Below are 23,148 nucleotides of genomic sequence, written 5' to 3'. Positions count from 1 at the left end.
TGAAACAGACGTCCTGGGGACGTCCGTAATCGTACTTCCTGGGGACGTATTAATTTGTAATTCCTGGGAACGTCCGATTGAGGTCCCCGTACATTCGGACTTAATTGGGACCTGAAACGGACGTCCTCGGGATGTCATGTGCTATCTGGGTCATATTAGGTGCGTTCGCGGGTACAGTTGACAAATTGTCGCCGACAATTTCTAACCTCATTTAATAAAAATAATATCGTTAATAGATACATAAACAAGGTATATTTATTTTTAATTAATAGGTGCGTTCGCGGGCACAGTTGACAAATTGTCGCCGACAGTTTCTAACCTCACTTAATATAAATAATACCGTTAATAGATAAATATATAAGGTATATTTACTTTTAATTAATATTAATAACTAATTATTAAATTATACTAGGCAAATATATCTTGTATATTTATCTATTAACGATATTATTTATATCATTTTAAAGTGCGCATGCGTTTTGCTGCTAATTTGTCGCCGACAGGCTCCCGCGAACGCACTTATTATTAATAACTAATTATTAAATTATAATATTAAAATATACCTTGTATATTTATCTATTAACGATATTAATTATATCATTTTAAAGTGCGCATGCGTTTTGCTGCTAATTTGTCGCCGACTAGTCCTCGACAGGCTCCCGCGAACGCAGCTTGATTTCGTGCCAAAATTTAAGGAATGAACACACTGCTGCGATTTAATCGTTGCGTCGACGACAACATCGCAATGCGAAATTTTCGCGAGACGAATGGCCATGGCGGTTAACGAGAACCAACACATATACCGGATTTATACTCAGCCCTGTTCGACAGGGAATTGGACAGGGAAGTGGGCAGCGTGAATGTGTAAATAGCTCACTCGCGCTGCTCCTCGTCATGCTACTGCCATTGCACCTACATACCCAAAAAGTCGGTTCTAGTGACGGAAGTCAAAGGAGAGAAGTCAAAGGCGGGTTTGCCGCCGGCAAAGCGGCAAGTGAGTAAGGGAGCAAGACGATGTTGTTGTCACATTCCTTTCTTTTGAGTCGTTCGGTAATGAGTTGTGGGGACATTGGCGAGGAACTGATGTAAACACCTCAATCGCGTTGATATCGTATTTCGGGCAATATTTCCGTCAACGGCAGCGGCAGTAGCAATAGCTGAGTATAAATGCGGCAATAGGTGCGATAATTTCTCGCAGCGACAACCGACAACGTTAGTACTGCGTTATATTTTGTTATCGCAGTTGGTTGCGTTTTCTGTCATCGTCGTTGCGATTTTACAATGGTTCCAACAGAGAAATTAATAGAGTTAGTTAAAAAATATCCAATACTTTATGATTTGTCACACGAGGACTATAAAAATATTAGAAAGAAGGATAAAATATGGGATGAAATTGGTCAAGAGATGAAAGAATGCCTTAAGTATTTTAGTTGTAAGTTTTATTCACTTTAATTATTGTATTAAATAATAATTTTTATACATTCACTTTAATTATTTTAATTTAGAGTTTTTATTCACATTTCAAATATTAAAATAGTTAACAAACTTTTCTCTAGTTGAAAATGCTAAATTGGTTGCACGCCTTGGGTCTCTTTCTATATTGATAAAAGCTCTACCTGAATTTTCTTCAGTTTCTGAAAACTTTCGTCCTTGTTGGTTTACTTTAGTTCGTAAAAAATTATGCAAAATGCAACAAGTTTCAACGATTGAAATTGTCGTTTCAACTTTTGTCTCAATTGGCCTAAAAAATACTCGCCATTTTTGAGCTAAAATGCCAAATGCATTTTCCACCACACGTCTAGCTCGACATAAACGAGTATTATAATTTTCTTTTCGTCTGTCACTTCTAGATTGCTTGTAGGGAAAAGGTCTCATTAAAAAAGATTTCAAAGCAAAGGCCTCATCTCCAATCAAAACCTGTGGACAAGGTTCCACTTGCCCAGGAAGATTTTTATCTTCAGGAACATTCATTAAACCTGCTTCAAATCTCTGGCCTATGTTTGAATTTTCAAATATGCCTCCGTCTCTATTTTTTCCGTAGCCTCCTACATCAATGCATATAAATTTGTAATTAGCATCAACGATGGCCATCAGTACAATTGAGAATTTTTTCAAATAACAGAAATGGTTTGACCCGGTTTTTCCAGGGCATTTTATAGTTATATGTTTTCCGTCCAAACTGCCGATGCAGTTAGGAAATTGCCACATGTTTAGAAAATCTTCAGCTGATTTTTGCTATATTCCTGTTGTCGGTTCGGGAAGATAAATAGGCTGTAATCTTTTACGTATAGCTTCACATACTTCATTTATAATTGTAGAGACTGTTGAAAATCCAACACGATAACTGTGCCCTATTGTACTGAAGCTGTCGCCTGTTGCTAAAAACCTAAAACAGTATATTTTTTAGGTGAGGAACTAAAGAAAAGGTGGAGAAGTTTACGTGATTCTTATGTGCGACACTTAAGAGTAATCAAAACAAGAACTGGGCAAGGTACACAAAATAAAACATGGCAATGGGCTGAAAGTATGAAAATGTTCCAACCTTTCTTGCTTTTTGCTAAAACCTCTTCAAATGTGCCGGAAGTTGCGACTAATATAGAGTCTGCAACTGAGAAAGATGATGGTGTAGATGTTTCGCGTAATGAAGAGAGTGAAATTGGTGATATATCTGAGGTACCCTTACCTACAAAAAATAAAGAGTCTGCTCCTTGCGCTGATGTAACCACCCCGATTGTAGAACCAGAACCAAAAAAACGAAAAGTCACAAATATACAAAATACGAAACCAACTTCAGTTGACTCTATTATTAGTTATTTTGAAAGCAGAAAAAAAAACAGAAATAGACTCCACAGATTTATTGTTTCTATCATATGCAGGCTTGATAAAGCAAGTTTCTGGAAAACGTCAGGCCGAAACAAAATTAAAAATTGCTGAAATAATTGCCAAGCAAAAGTTAATGCATTATGAAGAGCAGCAGCAGCAGCAGATAATTGAACTATACCAGAGTGCTCAACCATCAACTTCCAATAGTTACACCTCTGATTCGAACTTCTGTGAAACTCCGCTTATTTCGCCGGACCAAGGAACCATTTCCCATGAAGATAATCCAGGTACCAGCAGTGCAGATTGCGAACAATCATTTCCGACTTCAGCAGGCACCTTTTTACGAGTTTATACTCCTTTGTAATGTTGATATATAAAAAAAAAATATTAAAATATTAAAATATTAAATAAAAATACAATGAGTGATGATTTACCTCAAAGTAATGGCTAGTCTTTCTTCCGCTGAAATAGATTCACGAAAATTGATATCAAGCTCAGAAATATCTTCCCTTATTAAGTTTACAATTTCATCAAAATAAGCAATTTTCATTCTGAAGTATTTATAAAAACGTTTTTCGTCATTTCGAAGTTGTGGCACTACTAACGTATGAAATTCTCCTTTTTGATGTCTTTCCAAATTTATCTCATGAGTCCAAATTTTTCTTTTTCTATAAAAAATATAAATAGATATTAAAACTTGCACATTATATGAAAACAGATATTTGGTATAATATTTCCAGTTGCCTAGTGAGTACATAACAAGACAAACTTTAATTTTAATATATATTTAGATATTTTACCTTTGATCCTCCTCGTCTGCTAAAGCTACCAGCAAGATCAAATCTTCCTCCGATTCCGAAGAATCCATTCTAGACTATGTTGTTGTGATCGGTTCAACGTGATCAATGACAAAAAACACGTCGTCGTCACGACGAATAATCGCAGCAATGTGTTCATCACATGAAAAAACGCTGTCGCTTATATTGCGAGAAAAATCGTGTCGTCGACGCACCGATTAAATCGCAGCAGTCTGTTCATTGCTTTTTAAGCTGCGGCTAAAACTCGCCCTGATGGAATACAGTGTTGCCAAATTTTGGCTGAGAAAAATGTCACTTTTGGCGGGCAATTCAAATTTCAATAAGTCACTCAAGGACAGTAGACCTTAAAAAATAATATTTTCATTTTCAGTATTTATGGAGGACAGAGGCTACTGATTGATAATTCCGTTCATCTTAGATGTGTTCAATTGTATGTAATTATTATATGTATAATATGTATGCAAATATTTGTTTGTATGATTGATTTTAGACTACAAATAACAGAGATATAATACCATACATTAATTAAAGAATAGGATTGAAATAATTGATGTCTATAATTTTTTTTGTTGAAGTGTTCAAATGCCAAGAGCCAGGAAGGATGTATGTAGTAAAACTGAAGAACAAAAAAAGGAACACATGATATGGATTAATAGTAATAAGGTGTAAGGCATACAGAAAAATGAAACGAAAGCTTAAGAGATAACCAAAACAATGATAATAAATAACAAGGACGGCCTGAACAACAGAGAAATAAAGTGCAATCAGATAACATTAAAAAAAGTATCAACCTATGAATACCTAGGTAGGGAGTAAACTGACGACAGGAAAATAGACGCTCAAATAGGAAACGAAGGAAACAAATCGACATGAATATTTTATACCTTTAATAAACCCATACCCTAGTAGGACAAAGACATACAAATGGAAGTGAAAAGGAAGATGTATAATACAATAACAAGACGACAAGACCAATAATAACCTATGCAAGTGAAAATTGGACAATACAGAAGAAACATGAGTCAAAAATAGAAGAAATGGAGATGAAACACTTAAGAATGATTGCAGGAAAATGGGGTAGAATAAGAAATGAAGAAGAACAGAAATAGAGCCAATATTAAATCACATCCAAAATAAACAACTGGAATGGTATGGACATATCATAAGAATGAAACCAGAAAGGATGGCCAGGAAAATTCTGGAAATGGGAAACACAACAAAAAGGAGAAGAGGACATCCCCTAAAGAATTGGAGGTATCAAATAGAGGATATAGTACATGTACGAGGGAAAACGAAAGAAGAAATGAAAAGCCTAGCCAAAAACAGAAAAGCGTAGAAAAATGGGTGAAAGAAACAACGGACCATAATCCGACACTGTAATAGGCATAAGGAAAAAAGACAAGAAAAATAAACTGAATGAACATTCATGAAAAATTCTTGTTTTATGTAAATTCTATCTATAAAATTTACATTTATATTGAATTTAAATATACGGATTTGTTGATATGTACTTTTTAAAAAAAAAAAAAAAGAAGTTTGATAAAGAAACAACAGTTCAGAATAATTATTTTATTTGTTCTTAAAAATATTACAAAACTAAAATAAAAATAAAATATACAAAACTACAACCACCCATTTAAGATGAATATACCTTGGGCCGTCCTTTAATGGTAAATTAATTTACAAATGCTTGCATGTAAGAACAATGTAAAATTAGTATGGCAGAGGATCACCAGAAAATAATACGAAATTAAATAGCATTTCAACTTATTTTTGTAACTCCACACAGAAAACAAACATTTTGTTTTTTTTTTAACTAAAACTTTGGTTTAATAGTTACCTAAAGTTTTTAGGAATAAAAATTAAGAGGGACACCACTATCTGAACATAATCAGTTGCATTTATTTTGTGTATCTGATGAAACACATTTTTTTAATACTTATAAACTTAAGTAACATCAATTTTTTGGTGGTTTCAGTCTACCTGGGGTAAAAACTGAACATACTTTTTTATGAGAAAATGGTGGAGAGTCTAAATTTGGGATTTAATATTGAAACAATGAAAAAGTGAAGCTGAAATTTCAAAATTTTATGTCTATTTTGTATAACAATGTATAATAATATGCCCTTAGACTACTCGTTAAACATGTCTTACAAAAACATATGGCAAATATCATCAAAAGCTAAACGGGATAAAAATATTTACTATAACTTTTTTTTACTCCCACAAGAAGTAAATTTAATGTTGTTCATTATAAAAATAAATATTTATATTTTTAATTAAAAATATATGTTTTAATACTACATACAATACTGGAAGTATAACATTTAAAATGAAAATAAACCAATAATTTTATTGCATCTATAAGCAAGAGTCCTATGATGGCCACATCTACAATAAATTTAAAATTAAGATGCAGTAGAAATAAACAAATCAAGACAAGTTAAATCCTACTATTAAGAGCACTCCCGAATCATAATTTACAATGTATAAACTTTGGAAATCATGATTTTGGATTTACAATGTATATACATTGTAAATTATGATTCGGGAGTGCTCATAGTACAGTGGAACCTCGATAACTCGGATTAATCGGGACCGCACCCGATCCGGGTTATCGAAAATCCGGGTTAGCCGGAGAGCATTGTAAAAATTAATAAAATACGGTATACTTATAGATAAAATCCGTTATAATTAAAACAACATGAAATATATATGCACAGTACATATCTAACTTACCTATTATAGTTATAGTATAGACAGTATAGCTAGAGTATTGTTCATTTCTAGGTAAAAAAAACTCAGTCAGTTTCGGTTGTGTCAATTTCGTCTGCCATCGGAGCGATGTTATGTTATTTAAGAACAGTGGCTCTTTCATTGTTTAAAGTTTAAAAGACCATTGTTCTAAAAATAATTTTTTTAAAAGACAGTTGAAAATAAATAAAGGAATAAAAGGTGCCTGTTGTTTGCGATAGCCCGATAATGGATAATGAACGTCGCTCTGCCGCCGTGTGCTATGAGTCATTTATACCGTATAGTTCAAATTACACAAATACCCATTATCTCTCAAATATAATATTATGGTCGAAGCCAAGTTTTATCAATGAAACTCGACATTTTTAAGACATTCCAGAAGCGGCTACAGATAAAATGTTTTAACATAATACATACATTTTTATTGTTGAAATGTTTGTCTGATGAAAATCGGTCCGGGTTAGCCGGACTTCCGGGTTATCGGGGGCCGACTTATCGAGGTTCCACTGTATTAGCATTTAACATGTCTTGGTTTGTTTATTTCTACTGCATCTTGAATTTAGTATAGTATATTTCTATAAATATTTAGGTAAATTTAAATACCAAAACAAAATATAATATGTTATTACCACTGAATGTAAAAAAGATTTAAGTACAGTGAAAACTATTAAAACTGTCTATTTTGTGAAAAGTTACTATTCACAAACTTTATTTAGCAATAATGTATCAAACCCAGTATTACCACATCTGCGAAAGACAGTACCTCCGTAGACTAGGGTAGGTTTGTGACTATGGCCACTAATATAGACACAATGAAATTCCAGGCTAATGTATGTAAGTGTAAATAATATGAAATGGAGATTTATTATTTTTATAACAATACAATAATTTCGATGGTTAAACACATTAGGTTAATCTTCATTGTACAGATCTATTTATTCTTATGAGATCTTTCCTTAGAACACTTAGAAATGAAATGCACATTGTTTCTCACTGGTCCTGGGAATAAAAATTATGGTTACTATTGATTTGTACACCCAAGTTACTTCAGGCAGGTAATATTTTATATTAACCATATACTTTGTTTCTATAAATGTTTAGATCAATTAAAAATGGTCTTCATTTGCCAATCTGTTAACATTTTTTTCAACTCATGTACTGAATGTTCCATTAATTTCACATCTTCCCTAAAACAATATCAATGTAAAATCAAAAATATTCCTTTCATGATTGCATTTATTTTTGGAACTTTAGATACCTTATACTTACATTTAACAAGAATAGAGACATGTTTACATTTTCCACTATTTTCTGCTTTACAAGAACATAACATTTAGCTAATGCTCATGCCATTTGTGAAAGATAGGGTTCCTTTAATTTCGTGGGGATTGGACCTTACTGCATACTACTCTACTTATATGTACCTTATCTATGCCTTACTGAAGGAATAAACCACTTATTTTGATGGTATGCTCAGAACTTTCCTCTATTTTTCCAGCCAAAATAAGATGACCAGAGTTTAAAACTTGTTTTCCTTCTAAAACTTCTTGAATTTTCAGTACCCAAGAACTTCAAATATCCCACTATACTACTTCATGACTAAAAACAGTGTTGCCAGGTAGAGAAGAATGAAAATCCCCATATGGCGGTAAAAAAGTCGCTACATTGTCGCTACGCTACGTATCATTGCATTTGCTAGCAAGCGAATGGGGGGGGGGGGGGTAGAGGTGTTTATTTCAAATATACATCGATGTATTTTGCGATGCATCAAGCGGAAAGCTTGCATCGATGTTTTTCGATACATCGATGTTTTCGATGCATCGGTAAAACATCACATGCGCATGCGCGTGTCACTTATTATGTGGCACACGCATGCGCAGCCGCCATGTTGAATCAAAACGGGTTAAAAAGATACGCAAATATGCAAATAAAAAACTTGTTGTAGATGTAGATGTATTCCGGGGAAGTCCCGAATAAAAAGAAGCGCAAAACAAAAACTGGCAGATTACAAGGCAATTGGTAATCAGTAGCGCCACGCTCTTAAATAAATCAGATTTAAATATCAAATAAATCAATTCATGGTCAAATAATATAATTGGACTTCGAAAAATACAATAATTGCTTTTTGTAATATATTGTATTTTTTAAAATAAATATGATATATTTTATTTTATGCTCCAGAAAGTCGCTACAAAATGGCTTTTTTTTGTAAATCGCCGCTACGTCGCAAAGCACATAAAAAGTCGCTATTTTCGCGATAAGTCGCTACCAATGGCAACACTGACTAAAAAATAGAACCAAATAGAAAATAGAACTTCACAACAATTTTGAAAACAAAACCAAACAAATTTGTTTTTGACAAAATGACTTGAATGACAGACGATTTGTGACGGAACGGAACAGTAAATTTGGCAACACTGTATTCCATCAGAGCGAGTTTTAGCCGCAGCTGATACGATGCGTATCGAGTGTACGTAATCCGGGCCCTTAAATTTTAGTTTGTTCCAACATGAACTTTTGGACGGTCCAGAAACCGTCACGAAACTACTTGTACCGTTTGTTGTGCGCATGTTCGTAATTGTATCGCCCAGTTATCGTCCCATGACGGTAATTTGGAAACCGATGTTGGAACGGTTACCTGACTGATAACTGATTTATCTATTAATATGTATATTGTTGTTGGTATATCCAATGATAAAAGCTAAAGACGTATGCCGTAGATATAGTAATATTATGTGACACATGACAAAAGCTCTAAACAAATGACAATCAATGAAAAACCCTATTTCCCGATTACTGAAATGATCATCACGAAACCGTCACTAAAAGATCACAATTCTTGTTGGAACAGTGGGAAGGACGATCCGATGACGATCATATTTTTGTTGGAACGGATTTTGTTTACTGCGCAGGAGCGTTACCGTTTCGTGACGGTTTTCGGTCGTGTTGGAACAAACCTCATATATTTGTCATTTTTATTGGTGACAGCTTGTGTGCTTTTAGTCGATCAAAGGCTCAAAAACTTTAAAGAATTAAGTCCTAGTGCGCAAGTCAGTCCAACCAGCACATTATGCATTTGCCCCATTTACTGAAATGATCATCACGAAACCGTCACCGAAAGATCACAATTCTTGTTGGAACAGTGGGAAGGACGATCCGATGACGATCATATTTTTGTTGGAACGGATTTTGTTTACTGCGCAGGAGCATTACCGTTTCGTGACGGTTCTCGGTCGTGTTGGAACAAACCCATCGTATCCGCCAAGGGCCCGGATTACGAACACTCGATACGAATCGTATCCGCCATGTTTTCCCATAAGGCGCTACGGTAAAACATGGCGGATACGATGCGTATCGAGTGTATGTAATCCGGGCCCAGGTGCAGTGGACCGATCACGGCTAAGAAAAAAGATAAAAATAATATTCTTATTTCTTCAACTACTAGATTTCATACTTTCATAGTATCTAAATGTGCTTTTATAACAAAATTTGTTAGGGTAGATTAACATTAGGGTAGTGTTAACATTATGTTAGGGTAGATTTTAATTAAATTATTTATCTTTTAAAAATGTGGTAGAAACAGATGAAACAAGTTTAAACTATAAAAAATAGGTTAGGTTAAATCTTAAATCATAATATTTTCAAATAGATTGGATAAGTAGATACGAATTAAAATGGACCGATGCCAACGGAAAAGACGGTACGACGGTATTATTTTATCAGATTGGACACTTTACTACACATTTATTTTAGAGTGAAGTGTGCTTAAAGTGCAATTAAAACAATTGATGGATTCCATGGTTACTTTGTGGAAATTCATATCTAACAATAAACACAAAACGTTTGTTTTCAATCTTCCCACAAGATTTATTTAAAATATTTGTTTAAGTTTAAAACATTTGTTTAAGTTGTTGTTATCTGAAAGCTAGTGTTAGTATATGTAATCAGAGCAGAAGGTAGGTACTGGGTTTTTCTGTGATAATGGGAAGACTAATTTCAAGGCTTATTTATGCAGTTTTTGATTTTATATTATGTTTTTGTTCCTTAGTACCCATTGTTTACTGCTATTATATTTGTTGAATGATGTACAATTCTATCTTGAAGTTATTTATGGCATGGGCATTTCTGTCATTGTATGTAACATATCTAGACTGCCAATAGGATTTTTCAGCCCTTCTCATTTGTTTAGAACTTCTGTTCATAATGTCGTATATTAATATTATACATGGATGATTATACAAACTATGACAAGCTCGAAACAAATGAGAAGCGTTGAAAAGTCCTATTTATGTTGTGAAAGGATGGGATGATGAAATGTGTCAGAATTTTGTATTAGATAAAAAAAATAGCAAGTTGCTCGAATCATCATTGTAAATCAAAAACAGGTCTTTTAAGAGATATTAGACTTTGGGCATCCATTTATCCAACGCTGTAATAGGCATAAGGAAAAAGACAAAAAGAAGAGAACAATAATTTGGGCAACTTGCTACTTTTTTTATCTAATACAAAATACTGACACACTTCATCATCCCATCCTAAGTATTAGCGTGGCTATTAAGGCCGCGTCCCACCATCAAATAATTTGATCAAACTGGTTTGAGCAAACTGAAAGTGACAGTTAGTGACGTCACATCCTGAGTGTTCATTGTGGATAATAATGAAAAATTTTAATTTTAAATAAAGTACAAACACCCACATAACAATTTCATGTTCTTAGTAGATTCATAGAACATACTTTTCAGAAAAAGTATATACTGAGAATGTGCGTAATTACCATTGCGAATGTGCAGAGCAGATACTGAGTATATACTACATTACAGTACTTAAACGTTCTATGTATATACTTAGAATGTACTACCGCACTTCTTTTCAGTATATACCAAGAATGTTCTTTTTAGAACATTCCAAGGACGTGCTATAAACGTTCTATGTGTATACTTAGAACATACTACCGCACATCTTTTTAGTTTATACCAAGAAGGTACTTTTTAGAATATTCCAAGGAAGTGCTATAAACCTTCTATTTATATAAGGTTTGTTCCAACACGACTGAGAACCGTACATGTAACGATCACCGTCCTGCGCAGTACCATGGAACGTATTATTTCGGTCCCATGGAACCCATAGAACGTTAATTATCTAGTAACGAAACGGTAATCTGACGGTTCTTGGTCGTGTTGGAACAAACCTATACTGAATACTACCGCACATCTTTGTATGGGAAGAATATTATATTTTTAAGAATATTCTAAGAAAGTGCTATCAAGTGCTATATTGCTTAGAAGTATGTTTTCAGCATCACCTAATCTCATCTTAGGTTCTGCTGGTTCTACCAAATATCTATTTACATATTTTAATTGCAAATGAGAATGTAGTTAGTACCTACATTCTACAATATTACTTAAAAAGTAAGTACATATTTATAAATTTTAGTTATTTATATAAATCATTTAGCTAAACTAAACTATGCATAATAAGTAACTAAAATTTATATAATACTTACATGTACTTACCTATTTAAGTAATATTGAGTTATCAAAATAGATTATATGTATTTTGAAGCACCGCAAACAAAATAAACAGATTATGTATGTTCTTTAGTCCTAGTACTACATCATTCGCCTTCATCCTTAACACTGCATAGATCCATAGATGATACAAATAATGAAATAATGCCTGTTTTCTTTTTCATATTTTACGGTTTTTTCCTATCCCTGATCCATTCGGGTAAGAATAGAAATGGTCAGAGAATATGATGGGGGGGGGGGGTTATGAATGTATTGTGGAATAACAAAATCGGTGGTCAGTGTTGCCAAACGGAGAGAAATTTCCCTTTTTGCGGGAATTTTCAACATAAAAGGTGATAAAGGGAAAAAGTTAACTCAAAAGGGAATTATTGTTCCAGTATAAATTGTAAAATATTAAGAAAAAATCAAAATATTTGAAAATAATTCAACATATCTTCTCAGATTTTGTAAACAGGAGGGAAGTTTTTTTTATAAAAGTGGGAATTTTTAAGGTAAGTTGACGGAAAAAGCTTACTCGACGGTTGGCAACGCCAAAGCCTTTGGTTGCTTTGGTTGTGCAGTTTGGCACGTTTTGGTTCTGCGAAATGGCCTATTGAATTGAATGTACCTAAATTCAAATTCCAAGGATGTAAAAATACTAATGATTCATGATAAACTCGAAATGGTAAAGTCATTTCAATTATGAAAACGAATTTTTAATAGTATCTATGTAAACGTTAATACAATTAATGTTTAAACTTTTTTACCCTACAACAATTTTGAAATGAAATTCGTCCAATACTACCTACATACATAAATTTTATTAATTATGTATTCTAAAAAATAACGAAGTTGATAATCTATAAGGCTAATATTATACTTCCTATACATACAAATTATTTTTAAGATATTTTAAAAGTATCTACTTATAAGTATGTGTTAAGAATATTCGATAAAGGTATATTCTAAGAATAAACTTTTACGAATATTCCGAGATCCTACGTACACGAATATACTTAGTATATTCGGTACGAGAATATACTTTGAAGTATATGCAAAGAACATGAAATTTAGAATGTTTTTAAGGTAGATGCTATGCTTGTACTACACATATACTAAAAAGAATATACTCCGACGAATGTTGGTAGTATATGCTTAGAACATGATGAGAACATCATTGTTATGTAGGCAAGTTAGACAACTCAATACAAAAAATTTGATCAAACTAGACTGATAGTGAGAGCACAGATTTTTAGAATTTCAAAAAAACTGCAATTGTGACGTCACTTTGACGTACTTCCGGAGTTTGCTCAAACTGTTTGATCAAATTATTTGATGGTGAGACGCGGCCTTTAGAGCCACCTCAGAAAATTTTACTTTTGTTTAATAACGGTATGTAAATTTTTTCTTTATACGGTCCACATTGCCTTTGAAACTTTAGAAATGGATGGTACGTTTCTTTTGGAGCGATTAGTGTTAAATAATAAAGTTTTATTTCTACTATTTTCCTTGGTGAGATGTCTTTGGCCTTTCCCATGATGTTCTCGTACCACTAGTGTAACAAACGTGCAATGTTTACTAAATTCACAAAAAATAGTATAAGACTGTCAGAATAAGTATCACTAGAGAGCAATGGAAACTCTCAGAGTTTATTATAACTGTAAACACCAAGAATACAAAATAAGAGGCACACGACTTGCAAGCTAGCTGGGCAGCACTGACAAACAATGGCATCTGGGTCACGCATTATCACATGTGTTACCACTATTGTCAGACTATTATTTATTGAATTCATTAAGTGCAACAAGACAGTCAAATTGAAACAAACGCATTAATCTATTATACACTTCAATGATATACTCTTTCTCTAAAACATTGAAATTTACTACGTGGCTCTAATAATTTGATCACCCACTGTATGTTACATAGACTGACAGAAATATCCATATCATAAATAACTTCGAGATAGAATTATAGAATTGTACGCATTATGCAACAAATATATATGTAGCAGTAAAAAATGGGTACAAGGAACAAACAATTAACAGAATCGAAAATCAAAAACTGCATAAAAAAGCCCTGAAATTAGTCTTCCCATATTCCCATTATCACAGAAAAAACCCATTACCTATCTTCTGCTCTATCACGGGTAAGATATCAACAAATATGTAGCCAAACACATACAAAGAAAGGAATAACACCAGCTTTCAGAACTAACAACTTAAATAAATCTTGTGGGAAGATTGAAAACAAAAGTTTTGTGTTTATTGTTAGACATGAATTTCCACCAAGTAACCATCGAATCCATTAATTGTTTTAATTACACACTACACTCTAAAATAAATGTGTTGTAAAGTGTAAAATCTGATAAAATAATACCGTCTTTTCCGTTGGCATCGGTCCAATTTAATTCATATCTACTTATCCAATATTCTTGAAAATATTATCAGTTAACCTAACCTATTTTTTATAGGGTTGGCAACGTTGCGCTAAGTGTGTGAATATTGTATTTTGCTCCTGCATTAAACCCGTTTTTCGCGAAATGCAGAGTAAATCAATTACAGCAAACGCATAACGTGTGAAGTTAAGTGAGTAATCTTCGCGCAGAACGAAAAATAATAAACTAAATATTGAAATTGTGCTCCAAATTGGCAAAAATCAAAGGTAAGCCTAACACATAAACAAATAAAACGTCATCGATATTACGATATTTGAAGTGGATTCTTGTTCGATTGGAACGCGGTGTTGCCAAGGCGACAGGGAAGTCCTGTAACTAGGGAGGATCGAAATAGTATATACTGCTCAATATAATTTTATCAAAGAAAAAAAGTAAGACGTTACACTGAGAAAGGTTAAGTTTCCGCGGAGATAGTCCGAACGAGACCTTTAACGCAGTAAAACGAACCAGTTGTAATGAGCAGAGAAGATAAAAAATACGAAGAGCTATTTCGAATAGAAAGTGACGGTACCACGACAGACGAAAACGACAAGAAGAGAAAAGAGGAAGAATTGGAACGGGCTTTTAACAAAAGTCGAAAAATAAGCAGATCTCCCTCCTACAGAAAGGAGAAAATGAAGGAGAATGTACAAAAAATTATGGAAATGATGGCAGGAGTAAGTTTAAAAATCGAGGAACAATCAAGAGAACTTAGCGAGATGCGTAGAGAGCAGAAAGAATATAGAGATGAAATAAGAGAGCTACGCCAGGAGAATACAACATTAAGAGCAGAAAACACGAAACTAAAACAGGCAGTTTATCAAATAGAAGAACGGCTTGAAAGTTTAGAAAATCAAAAAAGGCGGAAAAATATAATTATACAGGGTTTGAACATAGATACAAATGGCCCAGATATCCTAAAACATGCAATGAAAAATTTTATGCAGACAGAATTAGAAGTAGATGTACAAATAGAGAAGGCTCTGAAGTTAGGAGAAAAAGTTTGTTTGGTTGAGCTTGAAAAGGAAGAAGATAAAAGAAAAATCATGCCAAACAAAATCAAATTGAGAAATCGAGAAGAAGGTCCAGTTTATATCAACGATGACCTATCAAAGAACGACAGAATTGTACAGAAACGTGTCAGACAAAAAGCGCAAGAACTAAGAAAGGAAGGGAGAAAAGTGAAAGTAGGGTATAAGAAAATATATGCCGATCATGAAATATTGCGCTGGGATGGAATGAACCAAACGTTGGTGGTAGAGACCAAAGCAAAAAACTAAGCAATAGCAATGAAAGGAAATAAATTACGACGAAAAATGCAAAGAAGAGGATTACGAACTATGGAAATAAAACAAATCAAGACAGCAATAAAAAAAAAGCCGAAAAATGACAAGATACAGTTTGCAACAGAGATAAATAAGACGGAAACGACGCAGGCAATGGACAAGGAAATAAGTAAAGATAACAAAAAGAAAACTAAAGTCAACTTGGGTACATGGAATGTAAGAGGCACATACGAAACAGGAAAACTCAAAGAATTAATTAGAGAAATTAAAAGACATAATGTAGAAATAATAGCTTTACAAGAGACAAAACAATTGGAGACAGAAATAGTAGAAATAGAAGACGTGGTATTTTTTAAAAGCGGGGGAGAAACCAGAAGGTTAGGAACAGGTTTTATAATACAGCGAAAATGGAAGGAAAGAGTAATGGCATTCCAACCAATATCAGATAGATTATGCACAATAAGATTAAAAGGGGACAAACGAAACATAAGTATAATAAATGTACACGCACCGATTGAAATGCCACAGAAGAAGAAAAAGATGAATTCTACGAGCAATTGGAAAGAGAATATGATAAATTATCAGCGTTTGACATCAAAATAATAATGGGAGACTGCAACGCCAAAGTCGCAAGAGAGAATATATACGAACACATAATAGGGAAATATAGTAAGCATGAGATGTCGAACGATAATGGCCAAAGAATAATAGGCTTTGCAACAGAAAGGCAAATGGTGATAAGAAGCACACAATTACGCCGAAAAGATATATATAGTAAATCAGATAGACCATATTTTAATAGAGAAGAAGCATGCAAATAATGTAATAAATGTAAAGAGCATGAGAGGAGCGGACTGTAACTCTGACCACTACTTGGTGAGAGCAGAATACAAAATCGAGCATAACATAAAGCGAAACAATAAAACAACGGAAAAAATTGGAAAACAATTCAACATAGGACTACTAAAAGATAACAACACACAGAAGAAGTATGAACAGGGAATAACCAACAGACTAATCAGGGAACAAGAAACATCAAGCCCAGACAAACAATGGCAAAATATCAAAGAAGCAATCTTGAACACAAGTAAAGCAATCCTAGCGAAAACCAAAAGAAAACACAAAACAAAAGATTGGTATGATGAAGAATGTCAAGAAGTAGCAGAAGCAATAAGAAAAGTAAGACTCAAAAATCTCACAAATGACGAAGAAAGCACTAGAGAAGAATACAGAGAATTGAGAAAAATCATGAAAAGAAAATGTAGAAGCAAAAAGAGAAAATACAATGAGAACAAATTGAAAGAAATAGAAGAAAAATTTAAAAAAAAAAGAAAGAAGATCATTCTACGTCATTTAACATCCTACGCCATCATGCGCGAACTCGGACGTATTTGAGCTACGGGAAGATACTACCTCGGTATTTATAGTATCACATCATGGTTACATGGACGGTTTTCAGTCGTGTTGGAACAAACCTAGTGTCACAACACTTGCTTATACATTTGACGCAGTGTCCGTCAACGTGTTAAATATGTTTTCAAATTACTTGATTGCAATGACAATGGCACGAAATAGAATAATATTTCTCCCAATTATGGGTCGAAAATTTGGAATTTGAAGATATTTTAAGTAATTTTTGGTTTCTGTGACACTCAGAAAAGTTGCTTTAATTATAAGGCTTCAAAAACTCAACTAAATTTACTGCAATGTAGACTTATTAAGTAATCGTAATTATGTAATAAGTAAAATATATTACTTACTTAGTCCTAAGCCTTTCTACCTTTAGGTGTAAGGCTGTAAAATATATTAAATATTTTATATTGGCTCCGTGCGTCTAACCTCTTTACAGAAATTTACAGTCCCGTGACACGCTGTCAGTTTTGTAAGGACGTTTTAGTATTGACTCTTATGGGATTATTTTGTTAAACTTTAACCCTCTAACCGGCAAGCGTTCTTTAAAGAACTCGTCTTTGGAAAGCCGAAAAGCCTATACCTGAATATTATTATCGTTTAAACCCATGCCATTCCGTTCGTCAACAGGTGTTTAACATTGAAAAGATAAATGCAATCCAAAATTTGGTTTGCACTCTGCTATCAGTATTGTTCGAAAAATCAGTGTAAACGCATCGATAATTATTTGTCGAAACGACCACGCGTTTTATCAAATATAATTTATATTCTGAATATCCAATCGACTTGGGAATTTTTTTGGTAAGTAACATAAATGTCTTTTATCAATAAAAATTATTAGTTTAATTACAGAAAAAAACAGTTGTCAAAAAATGTTTGATAAAGTGAAGCGTTCTTTGAAGAACGCTTGCCGGTTCAAGGAAAAAAAAATAGTGAACTTATTTTTGTTTTTTCATTTTAGAAATGGATTATTAGTTTGATTACAGAAAAAACCGTGTAAAAAATGCTTGACAAAGTGAAGCGTTCTTTGAAGAACGCTTGCCGTTTCAAGGAGAAAAAAATAGTGAACTTATTTTTGTTTTTTTATTTTAGAAATGGATTTTTCACGGATGAATCGAACCAAGCGATTTAGATTGGGAGACTTAACGGACGAGCAAATAGAACAGCTCATGAATTCGGTTGAAACAGATGAAGAAACGGATTACGACAGTGATGATAGTGTCAAAGATCCCGATTTTGTTGTGGATGATATTGGCTCCGTGCGTCTCCCCTCTACTTACAGTCACGTGACACGCTGTCAGATTTTGTAAGGACGTTTTAACATTGAGTCTTATGGGATTATTTTGTTAAACTTGAATATTTTATTTTGTAGTGATAAAAACCGAAAAAAATTGTTAGAATTCATTAGTTATTAATTTATACTGTAATTTATAGTGCAACAAAAATATTTTCTTTTGCGTTAATAAAGATTTATTGACATAAACTGCGATAGTGAGGTTATGTATACAAAATCGAACTGATAATCAATATTGGAAAGTGAAGAATTTATATCAGATTAAGTGCGTTTTTATTTTCTGTTTATATTAATACATAATATCACTAGCGTGACACGGCATTTTTTTTAAATGTCTCATTTAAACATACACAAAGCGTCCTTATAAAATTTCAAAAATCCGCCACCATGAGCAGGTCGGTCGATTTTGCTTTGACACTTTGTTAACGCTCGGGGCGAATAGAAAAAGACGTCATTGCTGAATGTTTGAATGAAATGGAAAATGCTGACACTACAGATCAATTTCTGGACGGATTACACATAAGCGCCTTTGATGTTCCTTCTGCATCTTCTACATTCACGGGTAATAATAAAAATTATGATGAAGTCGGAGTAGATGTTGAACACCAAACTAAAATTAGAGCTGAAAATAAAGCAGAACTGCAAGCATCTACATTTTCAAGTAGGCCAGCAAAAAAAATGCTATCACCACTTCCAATTCATGAAGAAGATGGTCCGTCTATTGCCGTCTATTGTGCCACCAGCTGGTGGATTTATTGGCGCAGGTAAAGAGGAAAGCGTTACTGTACAGTAATTTCAAAACTAATAATGTGTTTTATTATTTTTAGCACTTGATGCCATCCAAAAATCTGGACCGGTGATTTCAAACATTACATGGCGTAAAAAATCTATGCGTCTACATATAAATGAAGTTGCCTTTCTTGGAGATTCTAAGCTGCCTCCAGAAGTGAAATGCCTCAAAACTCCTATGGAATTATTCAGCTATTTTTTCACCGACAAAATTATTGATTTGATTTCATTCAATGCCAATTTGAACGCATATAGAACAAACAACGGCAGTCAACAAAATTTTCAAGTGACACCTCAATTGGTTCGTCGGTACATAGGCGTGTTGATGTTCATGTCTGTTTATCGATACCCAAACCTGGATAGCTATTGAAGCAAATATGCATTTCAAGCGATTCGAGACACAATGGGATTCAATGGGCAAACAATTTTTTAAAATAAAACAATTTTTATGTTTTGAAGATGAAGAAAAACGTATAAAGAAAGGTGTGCCAGGTTATGATCCTTTGTTTCGAATTCGTACACTTGCCAACGAACTAAATTCGCGATTTGATTCGATTCCAAAACTAAGTCGTTTATGTGTTGATGAACAAATGTGCAGTACAAAGATAAAACATCATCTTCGCCAGTACATGCCAAACAAACCACATAAATGGGAATTAAATTTTTCGTATTATGCGATTCCAACGGTTACGCTTATCGTTTCGAAATTTATCATGGTGCTGGCGATAATTTGATTATACCTGGGACACCTGATCTTGGAGCCAGCTCGAATGTGGTTATTGGTTTGTCACAAACAATACCCAACTTTAGACACCATATCCTTTATTTCAAAAACTTTTACACATCGCTGCCGTTATTGATTTATTTGCGTGCAAGAGGTATTTACAGTTTAGGCACGGTGCGAGCTAACCGAATTCCAAACTGCAAGCTTCCTTTGGACACGGACATCGCGAAAGAAAAAAGAGGATATTCAATTGAATACGTTGGCTGTTCACAAGGTGTCGATATTACCACAGTTTTATGGAATGACAACAAGCCTGTTCGACTGATGTCAAGCTATGTTGGAATTGAACCATTCGCAAGAACAAATCCAAATATATCGCAAGCAAAGGCTCCACGTTATGTTCGCAAGGAAAAAACATTTGTAGAAGTCGATGTTCCACAAATTATAAAAGAATACAACAGGCGTATGGGTGGAGTAGATTCTATGGACAGTATTATGGGACGATATCACATACGTGCAAAGACTCGTGATGCAATGACACGTCTGTTCTACCATTTGGTCGACATGGCAGCGACAAATGCATACTTTTTATATCGCAGAATACAAGCAGAGAGATCAAATGATTCCAGTGATATTGATATTGGAGAAGAAAAGTTGATGGACCTACCTGATTTCAGAGATGAAATTGCTGCTGGTCTTTGTGCGTGCCAGGATAAGCGTACAGTTGGTCGACCTTCATTAGTCACTAATGCTTCTCAGCCAAGCACATCTCAAATTGGTAGAAGAGCACAACATCCAGTTCAAGACGTTCGTTACGATAAAATTGATCACTTCACAACATGGGTTAGCGCAGATAAAAAAGAAAGTGTAAATTTTGCAAAAAGTCACAAACTCAGTCCGTCTGTTTAAAATGTGACCTTCATTTATGTAACTCGGCTGCCAAAAATTGTTTTTATTTATATCATCATCGAAACTAATGAATATTTTGTTACCACTTTTATATAATAAAAAATATATTATTACTGAAACCAACTTTTTTTTTGCTTAATCCGACAAGCGTTCTTTAAAGAACGCTTCACCAACCAACTTTTTTTGCTTAAACCGGCAAGCGTTCTTCAAAGAACGCTTCACCTTTTTTACCAAGAAAGTGAGCCAATAAACTTTTTTACCTGTTTTATTGCTTTTTTTAGTTTCTTTTACCAATAATTGCCTAGAGAAAAATTCCCAACTTTCTATCTCTATTATTTCAGTTTTGCCTGCTAGAGGGTTAATATTTTATTTTCTAGGGATAATAAACGAATACAAATTGTTAGAATTCATTAGTTATTCTTTTATAATGTCATTTATAGTTCAACAAAAATATTTTTGTCGTCAATAAAGATTTATTGACATAATTTACGATAGTGAGATTATATAGGACATACCGTATCCGTACTTTTTGGAGTCAATTCAGATTTATCAGAGCTAAAAGTGCGTAAATAATATTATTATATCATGTGTATATTGCCACATCCTTTGTATACATAGAAAAAGTTAACCTCACTTCATCCTTATAACAGCGTTAATTAATTTTATTTTTGACCTAATTTTTTTGGGAACGAGGAAAATAAAAGTATTTCACATCACTAGTTTTCCATGTATTTTTACAGTGAACAACACAACAAATAACGTGATATGGAATTTTTTTAAATGTCCCATTTAAACATACAATTAAGCGCCCTTACAAAGATTCAATCAACCTTCCACCATGAGCAGGTCGGTCGATTTTGCTTTGACACTTTGTTAGCGCTCGGAGCGAATAGCCATTGCCTAACATTTTATGTCTTTATTAGCTTGTATATTTCTGGTCAAATCCGTATAAGCGCACAGATAGCAAAATTAGAATCTACCAAGACTTGCGTTACGACCGATACTGACATATGGCATAGAAGTGCGCGAAGACACCAACAAAACGAAACAGATGCTAAGGTCGCCGAATTGAAAACCCTAAGAAAAACAGTGGGGAAAACAAATTTAAGTAACACATTAGGTTTGTTCCAACACAACGAGAAACCGGCCATGTAACAATCACCGACCTGCGCAGTAAACAAATTAACCCATGGAAAGCACGAAATACAGACACAGAACGACTGGAACGTATTTTATAGTAACGTGATCGTTACATGACGGTTCTTCGTTGTGTTGGAACAAACCTATTATAAACAAACAGTTTTTTTGACTATTACTTTGTTTTATTTCTTGAAGCCACACTTTCTACAAATTGAAAAAATAATTTAAGTTTAGGTATACAAATTGTCCACTGATATATCCAAGGAATAAGGTTTTGGAGGAAGAAGGCGGAGGTTTCTTACCGGGCCTCATACCCTAATAGCACAAGGACGTCCATAGGACGTCCTTCACGGACTTTAAGGACGTCCCTTCAGGGGCGGCCCGTCGGGGTAGGCAAGGTAGGCGCCGCCTACCCTCTGCAAATGTAGTACAATAATATAAATTATTAATATAAATGACTTATTTCAAAATTGTAATTTATAAATTTTGACACAATATCTACAATAAAATAGCAAAAATTATCCAAATTATTTTTAGAAATATCCAAAAAATTTTCTCCGTAGTTATAATTATTGTACGCTCCTTGTAGTATCAGTAGTACTGTATAGATTCTATATTCTCCTTGGTCAGGCACTCGGGCACTGAAATAGAACGACGCCAACACCGAATTGACGTGCGATCTCTCTCTGTTTACGCAGCGACCGTATTCTACGATTTTGAACGGGTGGATAGGCACAGAGTCTTATAGCCGGACCTACAAAATTTTATCAGTTGCTTCTCTTGTGTCTTGTGAAACTGTTTTAAAATAATTGTTTTTTGATTTTGGCTGTTATTAGTAGGTTAAGTATTGAATAAAACTAGGTAGGACAATTTAAATTTGTTTATCAAAACTGAATAATGTGTTATTAGATTATATAGATAATTAAAAATTTAAAGCGAGGTTAATTGTTAACTTATCAATTTATTCGAATAGTAAATTATTATTTGATACATAAATAAAATAAGTAATATTTGACGTTGTTGAAACGTAGGTGTGTTAGTTTTATTGGTGGAAAAACTTAAGTCATCGAATATGAATATTTTAAACGATGTAATATGCAGTTTGATCGAGACGCCTTTTTCAAGGCGCCAAAATCAAGAAAGATTAGTAATTATTTCAATGGGCCGGCCTTTACAAAATTTAACAATTTTATCCACAGATAAGACAAAAGACAATCAACCATTTTCGAGATCGTTTAAAACAATATGGTATGAAAA

At 33.7% G+C, this 23,148-nt stretch overlaps 2 protein-coding genes across 2 annotated transcripts; one reads left to right on the top strand and one right to left on the bottom strand.

The window, feature by feature from the left end:
* Positions 1-3,253: 3,253 nt before the first annotated feature.
* On the bottom strand, positions 3,254-4,504 carry LOC126882658 (uncharacterized). Its single transcript, XM_050647631.1, has 2 exons — positions 3,624-4,504; positions 3,254-3,491 (listed from the first exon to the last, which is right to left on the bottom strand). The coding sequence occupies exons 1-2, from the start codon at positions 3,689-3,691 to the stop codon at positions 3,254-3,256; spliced, it is 306 nt and encodes a 101-aa protein (XP_050503588.1). The 5' UTR covers positions 3,692-4,504.
* Positions 4,505-14,387: 9,883 nt separating this feature from the next.
* LOC126882258 (piggyBac transposable element-derived protein 1-like) lies at positions 14,388-20,826 on the top strand. Its single transcript, XM_050647084.1, has 3 exons — positions 14,388-14,566; positions 18,128-19,093; positions 19,157-20,826. Exon 3 carries the CDS (start codon positions 19,768-19,770, stop codon positions 20,749-20,751), a length of 984 nt encoding a protein of 327 aa, XP_050503041.1. The 5' UTR covers positions 14,388-14,566; positions 18,128-19,093; positions 19,157-19,767; the 3' UTR covers positions 20,752-20,826.
* Positions 20,827-23,148: the final 2,322 nt, after the last annotated feature.

This window comes from Diabrotica virgifera, chromosome 3 (genome assembly GCF_917563875.1).
Source record: "Diabrotica virgifera virgifera chromosome 3, PGI_DIABVI_V3a".
NCBI lineage: Eukaryota > Metazoa > Arthropoda > Insecta > Coleoptera > Chrysomelidae > Diabrotica > Diabrotica virgifera.
Note: the sequence above shows the minus strand (reverse complement) of the source record. Positions and strands in the feature narration are given on the sequence as shown.

What these genes read in the sequence shown, in the direction of transcription:
- LOC126882658 (XM_050647631.1), bottom strand. Translation starts at nt 3,691, where the DNA reads ATGGATTCTTCGGAATCGGAGGAAGATTTGATCTTGCTGGTAGCTTTA. An exon ending in GCAGACGAGGAGGATCAAAG is followed by an intron (nt 3,492 to 3,623) that starts GTAAAATATCTA and finishes TATTTTTTATAG; the next exon opens with AAAAAGAAAAATTTGGACTC.
- LOC126882258 (XM_050647084.1), top strand. Translation starts at nt 19,768, where the DNA reads ATGGGAATTAAATTTTTCGTATTATGCGATTCCAACGGTTACGCTTAT.